The following is a 14,723-nucleotide window of genomic DNA, read 5'->3' as shown; positions in this document are numbered from 1 at the left end:
AAACTTCAAACTTGCACCGTTTCTTAGATATTTTATAAAAATGGTAAATTTGTCAGCAAAACGCTGGTCTAAACTTTAATTAAATTCTCAAGTCCTGAATGGTTTGCTGATGTGACCTTTTGTCCTCAGTTAGACAATACTACATGGATGACAAGCCAAAAGACAGAAAATAAAAAAACCTACAGGGTGGTCAATATAACCTTTTTACTGGAATCTGATTTTTCTAAAGCTTTAACTTGTCAACTTGACATATCTAGATAAAAACATGATAGTTTTTACTGGATTATATACCTATAAAATAACTAAATAATAATAAAAAACTAATTGAACATTTCAAATTATCAAAACAATTAATTGATTCATTGTAATTTTGCAGAAGCCAAAACAAAATGTGACGTTATTGTTATTGTTGGAAAAATTTGATTTCATTTTAACTCATTCTTAATAACCAATAAACTTTTAATGTAACAAACTGGTTAATAATAAGGTTATTAACTTTTTATCAATAAATATAAAAGACTACAGAAGCTCTCCATCTTCAGTGTTTACAAATTTTTTAATCTACGAAGAAGCAGAAAGTACTTGAATCAATGAAGAGCTGTTTACTTGTTGGGGTAAGTTTAGAGAATATTATACAGACAGGTGTAAAACTGAAACTGACCGTAGGAAAACAAATGTAACTGACAGAAAAACGTTGATAATTGCGTGCTCGAGACAAAGATAGAAAACCAAAAAAAAGTCCCTAGTAGGCGGAAGTTTGCGATGTTGTCAAACGTCTCTCTGAATTCATCGACTAAATTACACGCAAAATTTGTTTTAAAACTTAGTGCCAATAACTAAATTATGTAACTCTGATCCTCTCCAGATGAATTCAAAGATATGCTTCCGGCAACATTGCTTCGAAATTTTTGCCTACCAGAGTTTTTATTAGGTTTTCTGTCTTTGTCTCGCGAATGCAGTTATCTATGTTTCTCTGTCAGTTACAACGGTTTTTCCATGGCCAGTTTTAGTATTACCATACCTGTATACAGAGTGTCCAGTAAGCACATGATCAAGAAGAGGGTACCGTGATATTCATTAGATATCACAGTGATTGTCATTGGGATTCTTCTTTTTGATCATACGTGCTTATTATACAGGGTGTCCAGCTGTAAAATGTTGTGTACTTTTACTTACCTGAAATTTGCAAATTTAGACGTTATTAATAACGGTCTGGATGGCGGAAGCCCAGTATCAATATGGGGGTACCCAACTGGGTCACTATGGCGGCCATGATGTAGAATATTCCTACCCAATCAATCGCGGAGGCAATCAAGGCGGTCACTACGGCAATCATCACAGCGGGTACGGCTATCCAAATAATCAACATGGCGGCCACCAAGGAGGTCACTATGGTAACGGACATGGACAACCAGGAAGTAACCATCAGTGGGGACATTATGGAAATCAACATGGAGGACATCCATCAGGAGGTCACTATCAGTACGGTGGAAATACCCACCATCAATAATGGGGAATGCTATTATAATCGAATTTTATATTGTAAAAATGGTGTGACGTCACATGAATATTCTTAATATATATGGCAACAATGTTTCTGATCAGTTTCAATTAAAATTCAACAATTTCTTTGGATCCTTTCCTTCTTTAGAAGAAAAATTACACTTAAAACTACCCAATTTAAGTATAAACTTATAAACTGCATTTACTTATACATGGTGAACCAAGAAAAAAATATAATCAGAAAATTGGCGAAAACGTCTACTTTTTTGCGAGACAGAAAGAAGCTGCTGAGCTTCACTTGACTACTTAAGGACAGCAAGAAGCTTCCCACGACTATTGTGACAACCAAAAGACATCTAGAATCGTCCAGTTGTAGTGTGACAACCAAAAGACATCTAAAAATCTTTTAGTGGTAGCTAGACAACTTGAAAACTATTAAAAAGCCCTCCAAACATAATTTTTGGCTATTGAAAGACAGAAAGAAGGCTTCTGACTTTCATTTGACTACTTAAGGACAGTAAGAAGCTTTCCACGACTGTTTTGTTAACCAAAAGTTATCTGGAAGCCTTCCAATTGTAGTTTGACGACTTAAAGGCAGTAAGAAGCATTCCATAACTATTTTAATAACCAAAAGACATCTAGAAGCCTTCCAGTTGCAGTCTTACAAGTTAAAGTCAATAAAAAGCCCTCCAAACAGAATTTTTGGCGATTAAAAGACAGAAACAAGCCTTCTGAGTTTCATTTGACTACTTAAGGACAGCAAGAAGCTTCCCACGACTATTTTGACAACCAAAAGACATCTAAAAATCTTTTACTGGTAGCTAGACAACTTGAAAACTATTAAAAAGCCCTCCAAACATAATTTTTGGCTATTGAAAGACAGAAAGAAGGCTTCTGACTTTCATTTGACTACTTAAGGACAGTAAGAAGCTTTCCACGACTGTTTTGATAACCAAAAGTTATCTGGAAGCCTTCCAATTGTAGTTTGACGACTTAAAGGCAGTAAGAAGCATCTCATGACTATTTTAATAACCAAAAGACATCTAGAAGCCTTCTAGTTGCAGTCTTACAAGTTAAAGTCAATAAAAAGCCCTCGAAACAGAGTTTTTGGCGATTAAAAGACAGAAACAAGCCTTCTGAGTTTCATTTGACTACTTAAGGACAGCAAGAAGCTTCCCACGACTATTTTGACAACCAAAAGACATCTAAAAATCCTTTAGTGGTAGATAGACAACTTGAAAACTATTAAAAAGCCCTCCAAACATAATTTTTGGCTATTGAAAGACAGAAAGAAGGCTTCTGACTTTCATTTGACTACTTAAGGACAGTAAGAAGCTTTCCACGACTGTTTTGATAACCAAAAGTTATCTGGAAGCCTTCCAATTGTAGTTTGACGACTTAAAGGCAGTAAGAAGCATCCCATAACTATTTTAATAACCAAAAAACATCCAGAAGCCTTCCAGTTGCAGTCTTACAACTAAAGTCAATAAAAAGCCGTCCAAACAGAGTTTTTGGCTATTAAAAGACAGAAACAAGCCTTCTGAGTTTCATTTGACTACTTAAAGACAGCAAGAAGCTTCCCACGACTATTTTGACAACCAAAAGACATCTAAAATCGTCCAGTTGTAGTGTGACAACCAAAAGACATCTAAAAATCTTTTAGTGGTAGCTAGACAACTTGAAAACTATTAAAAAGCCCTCCAAACATAATTTTTGGCTATTGAAAGACAGAAAGAAGGCTTCTGACTTTCATTTGACTACTTAAGGACAGTAAGAAGCTTTCCACGACTGTTTTGTTAACCAAAAGTTATCTGGAAGCCTTCCAATTATAGTTGGACGACTTAAAGGCAGTAAGAAGCATCCCATAACTATTTTAATAACCAAAAAACATCCAGAAGCCTTCCAGTTGAAGTCTTACAACTAAAGTCAATAAAAAGCCCTCAAAACAGAGTTTTTGGCTATTAAAAGACAGAAACAAGCCTTCTGAGTTTCATTTGACTACTTAAGGACAGCAAGAAGCTTCCCACGACTATTTTGACAACCAAAAGACATCTAAAAATCTTTTAGTGGTAGCTAAACAACTTTAAAACTATTGAAAAGCCCTCCAAACATAATTTTTGGCTATTGAAAGACAGAAAAAAGGCTTCTGACTTTCATTTGACTACTTAAGGACAGTAAGAAGCTTTCCACGACTGTTTTGATAACCAATAAAGACCTGTAAAAACCTTCTAATGGTAGTTTGACAACTTAAAGACACTAAATACAACTCCAAACAGCATGTTTGACTATTGACAAACAGAAAGAAGCTTTCTAAGTTTTATTTGACTACTTAAAGACAGTAAAAAGGATCTCATGACTATATTAATAACTAAAGGAAGCCTTTGGAGATTAATTTTACTACTTAAGGACAGTAGAAAGCTTAAAACTAAATAGAACTCCAAACAGCATGTGTGGCTATTGAAAAACATGGCGTTAGAACATTTTTTTTATTTTTTGACTACACCTCAGTCCAAAAAGATCATTTCGGTCATCAGAAAGAGGAAAAAAATACCTTTAAACCCTAAAAAAAAATTTAAATCGAGGGAATCAATTTGAAGAAACAGCCGCTCAAAAAAGACGAACAATTTTGCTGTCCCATTCGTTTTGGCGAGTAGTTTACTTATCAAGAATAACACCAATTATGTACTGATAGTAATTTATTTAATAAATCTAGTTTTAACCCCAAAAATGAACTCCGTAGACACCATGGTAAATCGGTCTTTGTGGATAATATCTGTATCCAGGAGCTACATTCACGTAAACCGACCTTAAGATTGGAGATGCTTCTACATCAGATGCAAAATGTACAAATAGTATCAAAGCCAAAGCGAGTACTAATTTAAGTATCTGCAAAAAAAAACACATTAAAATTACAATAACAAACCAAAAAAATGCAATTTTACCTGCGTGAATTCCATAACGATGTGTACTTTATTGAGTTGGTGTATATTATTAATAGTTTCACTGTCTCTTTCGGTTTAACTTGTTTTTCGGAAACCATTTACTTATATAGTAATGCAGTTAATATATTTTACGATTATAAAGCAAAAACTGAAGACATTTAAAATTCACGATAACGACAACTTAATGGATGTACTAATTGGAGGAAAAACATAATTGGAAATGACTGAGCGAAACTGGTAATTGATTCAGTTATAGGGACAAAAATGCACGACTTTGTAATTGAAATTTTAACTAATCTTAATTACTGCAGGTAATCTCAAAAAAAATGGTCAAAAATGATTTGTTCAAGTTTTTGATTTTCGTGCGTAATAATAATTAAACTTGGGAAAATTGGGAAATTAGTTTTTATTTTTTTTTACTAATTTAATTGATAAGATAACTGAAAACAAAAGACACTTTTCCACATTTCCTCCTCTACAACGTTACAATACCAAATTTAAATTCAGACGTTTCGGTGTTTACTTACCATCATCAACTATCATTTTTCTTATAAGCGCCATGAGGGATTTTTTTACTTTTTTTTAGAAATTGCATTAAATTTTCGGAATAACTGAAACAGTTATTTAGGTGCAAAAAACTTTCGGAACTCTAACTGTTTCCGAGATATTCGATTTTTTTTTTGGAAATTGAGTCACAATTTTAAAAATTCCTTATTTTCGCTATTTTTTGGGTTTCAGCCATTATAAAACGCACAAAATGTTTGTCTTGAACTCCTCTTCCACTTCCCGTAAACCGTGACACATTTAGATATATACAGAGTGTTGCCAGCATACAATCATCCTGCCAGCATTGATCGCGTTTACTGTGTCCTTAGTGTCTCAAATTAGTGTAAACCCAGTTATTTCGGAAGAAAAAAAAATATTCTCAGCATTTCTAGTTTCTTGCAAAATTTCTGTAACTCTAGACGTTTTTGTAAAATTTGATTTTTTGAAAATTGCAACAAAATTTAGAAAATTCCGTATCTCCGCCATTTTTGGGATTTCAGCGATTGTAAAAAGCTCAAAATTGTTACTTTGAACTGCTCTTTTACTTCCCGTAGACTGTGACACAATTAAATATATACAGAGTGTCCAAAAAAAACAAAACAAAAACAGTTAAATTTAAAACTAACGTTTGCCATTATTGATCACGTTTATCTCGTTTTCAGTAGCTGAAACAGTTATTTAGGTGCAAAAACAGCATTCTGAATATTTATAGTCCCTTGAAAAACATTCGCAACTCTAACTGTTTCCAACATATTTGATTTTTTTTTTTGGAAATTGCCTCACAATTTAAAAAATTCCTTATTTTCGCTATTTTTGGGGTTTCAGCCATTATAAAACGCACAAAATGTTTGTCTTGAACTCCTCTTCCACTTCCCGTAAACCGTGACACATTTAGATATATACAGAGTGTTCGAGAATTAAAAAGAAAAACAGTTAAATTTGAAACAATCATCTTGCCAGCATTGACCGCGTTTACTTTGTCGTCAGTGTCTCAAATTAGTGTAAACCTAGTCATTCCGGTAGAACAAAGTATTCTCAGCATTTCTAGCTTCTTGCAAAATTTCTGTAACTCTAGACGTTTTTGTGATATTTGATTTTTTGGAAATTGCAACAAAATTTAGAAAATTCCGTATCTCCGCCATTTTTGGACTTTCAGCGATTGTAAAAAGCTCAAAATTTTTAATTTGAACTGCTCTTTTACTTCCCGTAGACTGTGACACAATTAAATATATACAAAGTGTCCAAAAAAACCAAAACAAAACAGTTAAATTTAAAACTAACGTTCTGCTAGTATTGACCACGTTTATCTCGTTCTCAGTAGCTGCAACAGTTATTTAGGTGCAAAAAAGCATTCCGAATATTTATAGTCCCTTGAAAAACTTTCGCAACTCTAACTGTTTCCGAGATATTCGATTTTTTTTTGGAAATTGCGTCACAATTTAAAAAAATCCTTATTTTCTCTATTTTTGGGGTTTCAGCCATTATAAAACGCACAAAATGTTTGTCTTGAACTCCTCTTCCACTTCCCGTAAACCATGACACATTTAGATATATACAGAGTGTCCAAGAATTAAAAAGAAAAACAGTTAAATTTGAAACAATCATCCTGCCAGCATTGACCGCGTTTACTATGTCCTCAGTGTCTCAAATTAGTGTAAACCCAGATATTTCGGTGGAAAAAAAGTATTCTCAGCATTTCTAGTTTCTTGCAAAATTTCTGTAACTCTAGACGTTTTTGTGATATTTGATTTTTTGGAAATTGCAACAAAATTTAGAAAATTCCGTATCTCCGCCATTTTTGGGCTTTCAGCGATTGTAAAATGCTCAAAACTTTTACTTTGAACTGCTCTTTTACTTCCCGTAGACTGTGACACAATTAAATATATACAGAGTGTCCAAAAAAACCACAACAAAACAGTTAAATTTAAAACTAACGTTCTGCCAGTATTGACCACGTTTATCTCGTTCTCAGTAGCTGAAACAGTTATTTAGGTGCAAAAAAGCATTCTGAATATTTATAGTCCCTTGAAAAACTTTCGCAACTCTAACTGTTTCCGACATATTTGATTTTTTTTTGAAAATTGCGTCACAATTTTAAAAACCCCGTATCTTCGCTATTTTTGGGGTTTCAGCCATTATAAAACGCACAAAATGTTTGTCTTGAACTCCTCTTATCCTTCGCGTAAACCGTGACCCATTTAGATATATACAGAGTGTTCAAGAATTAAAATGAAAAAAAGTTAAATTTGAAACAATCATCCTGCCAGCCTTGATCGCGTTTACTTTGTCGTCAGTGTCTCAAATTACTGTAAACCCAGTTATTTCGGTGGAAAAAAAGTATTCTTAGCATTTCTAGTCTTTTGCAAAATTTCTGTAACTCTAGACGTTTTTGTGATATTTGATTTTTTGGAAATTGCAACAAAATTTAGAAAATTCCGTATCTCCGCCATTTTTGGGCTTTCAGCGATTGTAAAAAGCTCAAAATTTTTAATTTGAGCTGCTCTTTTACTTCCCGTAGACTACGACACAATTAAATACATACAGAGTGTCAAAAAAAACCAAAACAAAACAGTTAAATTTAAAACTAACGTTCTGCCAGTATTGACCACGTTTATCTCGCTCTCAGTAGCTGCAACAGTTATTTAGGTGCAAAAAAAGCATTCTGAATATTTATAGTCCCTTGAAAAACTTTCGCAACTCTAACTGTTTCCGAGATATTCGATTTTTTTTTGGAAATTGAGTCACAATTTTAAAAACCCCGTATCTTCGCTATTTTTGGGGTTTCAGCCATTATAAAACGCACAAAATGTTTGTCTTGAGCTCCTCTTATCCTTCGCGTAAACCGTGACACATTTAGATATATACAGAGTGTTCAAGAATTAAAATGAAAAAAAGTTAAATTTGAAACAATCATCCTGCCAGCCTTGATCGCGTTTACTTTGTCCTTAGTGTCCCAAATTAGTGTAAACCCAGTCGTTTCGGTAGAAAAAAGTATTCTCAGCATTTCTAGTTTCTTGCAAAATTTCTGTAACTCTAGACGTTTTTGTGATATTTGATTTTTTGGAAATTGCAACAAAATTTAGAAAATTCCGTATCTCCGCCATTTTTGGGATTTCAGCGATTGTAAAAAGCTCAAAATTTTTACTTTAAACTGTTCTTTTATTTCCCGTAGACTGTGAAACAATTAAATATATACAGAGTGTCCAAAAAAACCAAAACAAAACAGTTAAATATAAAACTAACGTTCTGCCAGTATTAGGCACGTTTATCTTGTTCTCAGTGGCTGAAACAGTTATTTAGGTGCAAAAAAAGCATTCCGAATATTTATAGTCCCTTGAAAAACTTTCGCAACTCTAACTGTTTCCGAGATATTCGATTATTTTTTGAAAATTGCGTCACAATTTTAAAAACCCCGTATCTTCGCTATTTTTGGGGTTTCAGCCATTATAAAACGCACAAAATGGTTGTCTTGAACTCCTCCTCCACTTCCCGTACACTGTGACACATTTAGATATATACAGAGTGTTCAAGAATTAAAAAGAAAAACAGTTAAATTTGAAACAATTATCCTGCCAGCCTTGATCGCGTTTACTATGTCCTCAGTGTCTCAAATTAGTGTAAACCCAGATATTTCGGTGGAAAAAAAGTATTCTCAGCATTTCTAGTTTCTTGCAAAATTTCTGTAACTCTAGACGTTTTTGTGATATTTGATTTTTTGGAAATTGCAACAAAATTTAGAAAATTCCGTATCTCCGCCATTTTTGGGATTTCAGCGATTGTAAAAAGCTCAAAATTTTTAATTTGAAATGCTCTTTTACTTCCCGTAGACTACGACACAATTAAATACATACAGAGTGTCAAAAAAAACCAAAACAAAACAGTTAAATTTAAAACTAACGTTCTGCCAGTATTGACCACGTTTATCTCGTTCTCAGTAGCTGAAACAGTTATTTAGGTGCAAAAAAAGCATTCTGAATATTTATAGTCCCTTGAAAAACATTCGCAACTCTAACTGTTTCCGACATATTTGATTTTTTTTTTTGGAAATTGCCTCACAATTTAAAAAATTCCTTATTTTCGCTATTTTTGGGGTTTCAGCCATTATAAAACGCACAAAATGTTTGTCTTGAACTCCTCTTCCACTTCCCGTAAACCGTGACACATTTAGATATATACAGAGTGTTCAAGAATTAAAAACAAAAACAGTTAAATTTGAAACAATCATCTTGCCAGCATTGACCGCGTTTACTTTGTCGTCAGTGTCTCAAATTAGTGTAAACCTAGTCATTCCGGTAGAACAAAGTATTCTCAGCATTTCTACCTTCTTGCAAAATTTCTGTAAGTCTAGACGTTTTTGGGATATTTGATTTTTCGGAAATTACAACAAAATTTAGAAAATTCCGTATCTCCGCCATTTTTGGGCTTTCAGCGATTGTAAAAAGCTCAAAATTTTTAATTTGAACTGCTCTTTTACTTCCCGTAGACTGTGACACAATTAAATATATACAGAGTGTCCAAAAAAAACAAAACAAAAACAGTTAAATTTAAAACTAACGTTCTGCCAGTATTGACCACGTTTATCTCGTTCTCAGTAGCTGCAACAGTTATTTAGGTGCAAAAAAAGCATTCCGAATATTTATAGTCCCTTGAAAAACATTCGCAACTCTAACTGTTTCCGACATATTTGATTTTTTTTTTGGAAATTGCCTCACAATTTAAAAAATTCCTTATTTTCGCTATTTTTTGGGTTTCAGCCATTATAAAACGCACAAAATGTTTGTCTTGAACTCCCTTTCCACTTCCCGTAAACCATGACACATTTAGATATATACAGAGTGTCCAAGAATTAAAAAGAAAAACAGTTAAATTTGAAACAATCATCCTGCCAGCATTGACCGCGTTTACTATGTCCTCAGTGTCTCAAATTAGTGTAAACCCAGTTATTTCGGTAGAAAAAAGTATTCTCAGCATTTCTAGTTTCTTGCAAAATTTCTGTAACTCTAGACATTTTCGTGATATTTGAATTTGATTTTGATTTTTTAGAAATTGCAACAAAATTTAGAAAAATGTCTAAACCTAAACATTTGTGGTCTCTTGCAAAGTTTCCGTAACTCTAACAGTTTTCGAGATATTCCACTTTCTTTTAATTGTATATCATCTCATTTTTTTTTCTGTCTTTAACAACTCTTTTGCTTATCCTAATCTTATAAAAGATTCCATTTATCATACATATTATATTGTTTCCTAAAATGTAGAAGCTTTGTATTCTTGTTTTAATCAAAAGAAGCTTATTCAATTGAAGAACCAGAGGAGGAGGAAAACTTTCCAAGAAAATGCCAAATTAAGTGGTAAAATCTAAGGAAACTTAAAAACTTGAATAAACTAAAGAACACAGCAGCTATAATAGAAAAATTTAATTTATTTTTTATTTAAACATCGCAATTTTGGTCACAATCAGCCGTAAAATCCACCGTAAGGTCCGCCAAAACCTCCACCGCCAAAACCGCCTCCGCCGTATCCTCCGTAACCTCCAAAACCACCTTGACCGAATCCGCCATAAGCCGCAGGTCCTTCAGTAAAAAGCAGTTTTAATATAAACCGTAATGTAACAGATAACAAAGTTTACCGAAACCTCCACCTCCAAAACCTCCGTGGTGACCTCCTCCAAATCCGCCTACGCCAAAGCCTCCAAAACCTCCATGGTGTTGTGGGTCAGCTACCGGCACTGGTATAGGACTACTATCAACTAATGTCGAACATATCACTGCTATAACCAGAATCTGGAAAACGTGCAGTAAAAAAATGTCAATATACCGGGTGTACAATAAATATCAGAAGTTGCGGAGGGACGTAATGAAGACAAGAGCCGTAATGATAATTTTTGAGTCATTTATTCTTAAAATCAAATACAAACTTTCTGTATTTTACAAAATCCAAAAAAATACACTAGTATGTGTTAATAGTATTACGTAACTAGTACTGTAAGAAGCATTTTACGTACGAAATACAATATGTAATTTGATGAGTGCGTAAAATGCTTTAGAGCACGTGTAAGTACTTTACTTTACCTACAACCAAGTGTTAAGTCCTCTTTTCGCAACTTTAACACTTTAACATTCACTGTTTGGATTGAAGCTTTTTAGGCCACTGTGTAGATCTGGGCAAGCAGAATTAATTGACATAATAATATACACAGTGTGCTATTTGAAATTTTTGGGATTTGCCACTCTAAATGCAATTTTTCGAGCAATTTTGCAGGGAAGTTAAAACTAAATTTGACGACAAATATTTCCGAAAATATTTTAGAGATCAGACAATTTTTGTGTCGTACTTTTTAGATCACTGTGTAGATATGTGCAAGCAGAATCGCTTTAAGTAATAATATACAGAGTGTCCTATTTGAAATTTTTGAGTTTTGTCACTTTAAATGGAAGTTAAAACTAAATTTGGCAACATATATTTCAAAAAGCAAATGATTTTTGTATTGCAATTTTTAAGCCACTGTGTAGATCTGGGCAAACAGAATCGATTTAAGTTTTTTTACCTTAAATGCAGCCAAATTTGATCTAAAATATCTCAGGAACGAAACAATTTTTGTATTACACTTTTAAAGCCACTGTGTAGATCCGGGCAAGCAGAATCAAATTCAAGTAATAATATACAAAGTGTTCCCTTTGAAATTTTTGGGTTTTGTCACTTTGAAAGCAGTGATGTTGCTTTTCAAGCACTTTTTACAGAAAGTTAGAACCAAATTTGACAGCAGATTTTTCAGAAAGCAGTTGACTTTTTTTGCTACTTTTTAGGCCACTCTGTAAATCAAAGCAAGCAGGATTGAATGACGTAGCAATATACAGGGTGTCTTATTTTAAACTTTCTGTTTTCGTCACTTGGAATGCAGTAATGTTGATTTTCAAGTACTTTTTACAGGAACTTAATTAACCAAATTTGAATCAGATTTCTCAGAAAGCAGATGATTTTCTTTTTATATTTTTTAGGTCACTCTGTAATTTAGAACAAGCAGGATTGAATTACGTAACAATATACAGGGTGTCTTATTTGAAACTTTCTGCTTTCGTCACTTTGAATACAGTAATGTTGATTTTCAAGCACCTTTTACTGGAACTTAAAACCAAATTTGACAGCAGATTTCTCAGAAAGCAGTTGACTTTTTTTGCTACTTTTTAGGCCACTCTGTAAATCAGAGCAAGCAGGATTGAATAACATAACAATATACAGGGTGTCTTATTTGAAACTTTCTGTTTTCGTCACTTTGAATGCAGTAATGTTGGTTTTCAATTACTTTTTACAGGAAGTTAATTAACCAAATTTGACAGGAGATTATTTTTTTTGTTACTTTTTGGGTCACTCTGTAAATCAGAGCAAGCAGGATTAAACGACGTAACAATGGATGTCTTAACTGAAATTTTTCGATTTTGTTACTTTGAAAGCAGTGATGTTGCTTATCAAGTACTTTTTAGTGGAAATTAAAACCAAATTTGAGAGCAGATTTCTCAGAAAGCAGTTGACTTTTTTTGCTACTTTTTAGGCCACTCTGTAAATCAGAGCAAGCAGAATTGAATGACGTAACAATATACAGGGTGTCTTATTTGAAACTTTCTGGTTTCGTCACTTTGAATACAGTAATGTTGATTTTCAAGCACCTTTTACTGGAAGTTGAAACCAAATTTGACAGCAGATTTCTCAGGAAGCAGTTGCCTTTTTTTGCTACTTTTTAGGCCACTCTGTAAATCAGAGCAAGCAGGATTGAATAACATAACAATATACAGGGTGTCTTATTTGAAACATTCTGTTTTCGTCACTTTGAATGCTGTAATGTTGGTTTTCAATTACTTTTTACAGGAAGTTAATTAACCAAATTTGACAGCAGATGATTTTTTTTAGTACTTTTTGGGTCACTCTGTAAATCAGAGCAAGCAGGGTTAAACGACATAACAATATACAGGATGTCTTAATTGAAATTTTTCGATTTTGTCCCTTTGAAAGCAGTGATGTTGCTTATCAAGTACTTTTTAGTGGAAATTAAAACCAAATTTGACAGCAGATTTCTCAGGAAGCAGTTGCCTTTTTTTGCTACTTTTTAGGCCACTCTGTAAATCAGAGCAAGCAGGATTGAATAACATAACAATATACAGGGTGTCTTATTTGAAACTTTCTGTTTTCGTCACTTTGAATGCAGTAATGTTGGTTTTCAATTACTTTTTACAGGAAGTTAATTAACCAAATTTGACAGCAGATGATTTTTTTTAGTACTTTTTGGGTCACTCTGTAAATCAGAGCAAGCAGGGTTAAACGACGTAACAATATACAGGATGTCTTAATTGAAATGTTTCGATTTTGTCACTTTGAAAGCAGTGATGTTGCTTATCAAGTACTTTTTACAGGAAGTTAATTAACTAAATTTGACAGCAGATTTCTCAGAAAAAAATTGACTTTTTTGCTACTTTTTAGGCCACTCTGTAAATCAGAGCAAGCAGGATTGAATGACATAACAATATACAGGGTGTCTTATTTGAAACTTTCTGTTTTCGTCACTTTGAATGCAGTAATGTTGCTTATCAAGTACTTTTTACAGGAAGTTAATTAACCAAATTTGACAGCAGATTTTTCAGAAAACAAGTGACTTTTTTTGCTACTTTTTAGGCCACTCTGTAAATCAGCCACTCTGTTAAGCAGTATTGAACGACGTAACAATATACAGAGTGTCCTATTTGAAATTATTGGGTTTTGTCACTGTAAATGCAGTACTGTTAATTTTCAAGCACTTTTTACCGGAAGTTAAAACCAAATTTGACAGCAGATAATTTTTTTGCTACTTTTTAAGCCACTGTGTAAATCAGAGCAAGCAGGATTGAATGACGTAGCAATATACTGGGTGTCCTATTTGAAACTTCATGATTTCGCCACTTTGAATGCAGTAATGTTGCTTTTCAAGCACTTTTTACACAAAGTTAAAATTAAATTTGACAGCAAATATCTCAGAAAGCAAATGATTCTTTTTGCTGCTTTTTAGGCCACTCTGTAATTTAGAGTAAGCAGGATTGAATGAAGTAACAATATACAGGGTGATTGACTCACAAACAAGAAAAATATTTTAAGAAATTTGCTGAAATTTAAATTTGAAACTGCAACTGAACACTTAGAGGAAGAAACAAAGAAGTAGCAGAATATGAAATTTGATTACATATTATAAAGCAGAATTTTAGAATTAGAAATTGGTTTGCAAAACTGTGTTTTTTTGACCTAAATGTGTATTCTCGAAAATTAAAGTGAGTGCGGAAAGTCACTTTACCACACACATGGGGAAAAAAACAAACATAATAAGCAACTTACCAAAGAAAAGTACCGCATTTTGTATACAATCACTTATTATTTCTAGCCAAAATTACTTGAATCGCCAAAACATTAATGAGCAACTGTTGCCAAATAACGGCTTTATATATCCTAAAATTTTAAGAGGTCTAACGGGTTACATTGTTAGCACAGGTAGTTTACAAAGGTTATTAAAAAAAAAACGATTTAATTCTTCGGTCTTCTCGGGTTTAAAACCTGATCTTGTTCTTTAACTATGATCGAACTTTACTCGGTCGAACTAATTGGGTGCTAAAGTCTAAAATATTAGTCAGACTGCAAAAGACTTTGAATATTGTTATAGCTGTTAAGTGTTTACGTCCAATCAATTTTAAAAAAGAAACACTTAATTTGAGACTTTTA

The 14,723-nt window shown here is 33.2% G+C and overlaps 1 protein-coding gene and 2 long non-coding RNA genes across 4 annotated transcripts; 1 reads left to right on the top strand and 2 right to left on the bottom strand.

The window, feature by feature from the left end:
* Window positions 1-297: 297 nt before the first annotated feature.
* On the top strand, window positions 298-1,596 carry LOC145725161 (uncharacterized). The gene is made up of 2 exons (XM_081973796.1): window positions 298-614; window positions 1,196-1,596. Exons 1-2 carry the CDS (start codon window positions 591-593, stop codon window positions 1,508-1,510), a joined length of 339 nt encoding a protein of 112 aa, XP_081829922.1. The 5' UTR covers window positions 298-590; the 3' UTR covers window positions 1,511-1,596.
* A 2,585-nt stretch (window positions 1,597-4,181) lies between these two features.
* Window positions 4,182-4,561, bottom strand: LOC145724249 (uncharacterized). Its single transcript, XR_014176959.1, has 2 exons — window positions 4,446-4,561; window positions 4,182-4,389 (listed from the first exon to the last, which is right to left on the bottom strand). It is a non-coding gene; the product is annotated as an uncharacterized LOC145724249 (long non-coding RNA).
* A 5,829-nt stretch (window positions 4,562-10,390) lies between these two features.
* Window positions 10,391-14,503, bottom strand: LOC145724892 (uncharacterized). Of its 2 annotated transcripts, none has more exons than XR_014177114.1 (3): window positions 14,343-14,503; window positions 10,618-10,771; window positions 10,391-10,561 (listed from the first exon to the last, which is right to left on the bottom strand). It is a non-coding gene; the product is annotated as an uncharacterized LOC145724892 (long non-coding RNA). The 2 variants fall into 2 exon arrangements; XR_014177113.1 differs by having other exon boundaries at window positions 10,618-10,758; window positions 14,327-14,456.
* Window positions 14,504-14,723: the final 220 nt, after the last annotated feature.

This window comes from Ips typographus, linkage group LG2, assembly GCF_016097725.1.
Source record: "Ips typographus isolate SLU linkage group LG2, UJ_Ityp_2.0, whole genome shotgun sequence".
Classification (NCBI taxonomy): Eukaryota; Metazoa; Arthropoda; class Insecta; order Coleoptera; family Curculionidae; genus Ips; species Ips typographus.
Note: the sequence above shows the minus strand (reverse complement) of the source record. Positions and strands in the feature narration are given on the sequence as shown.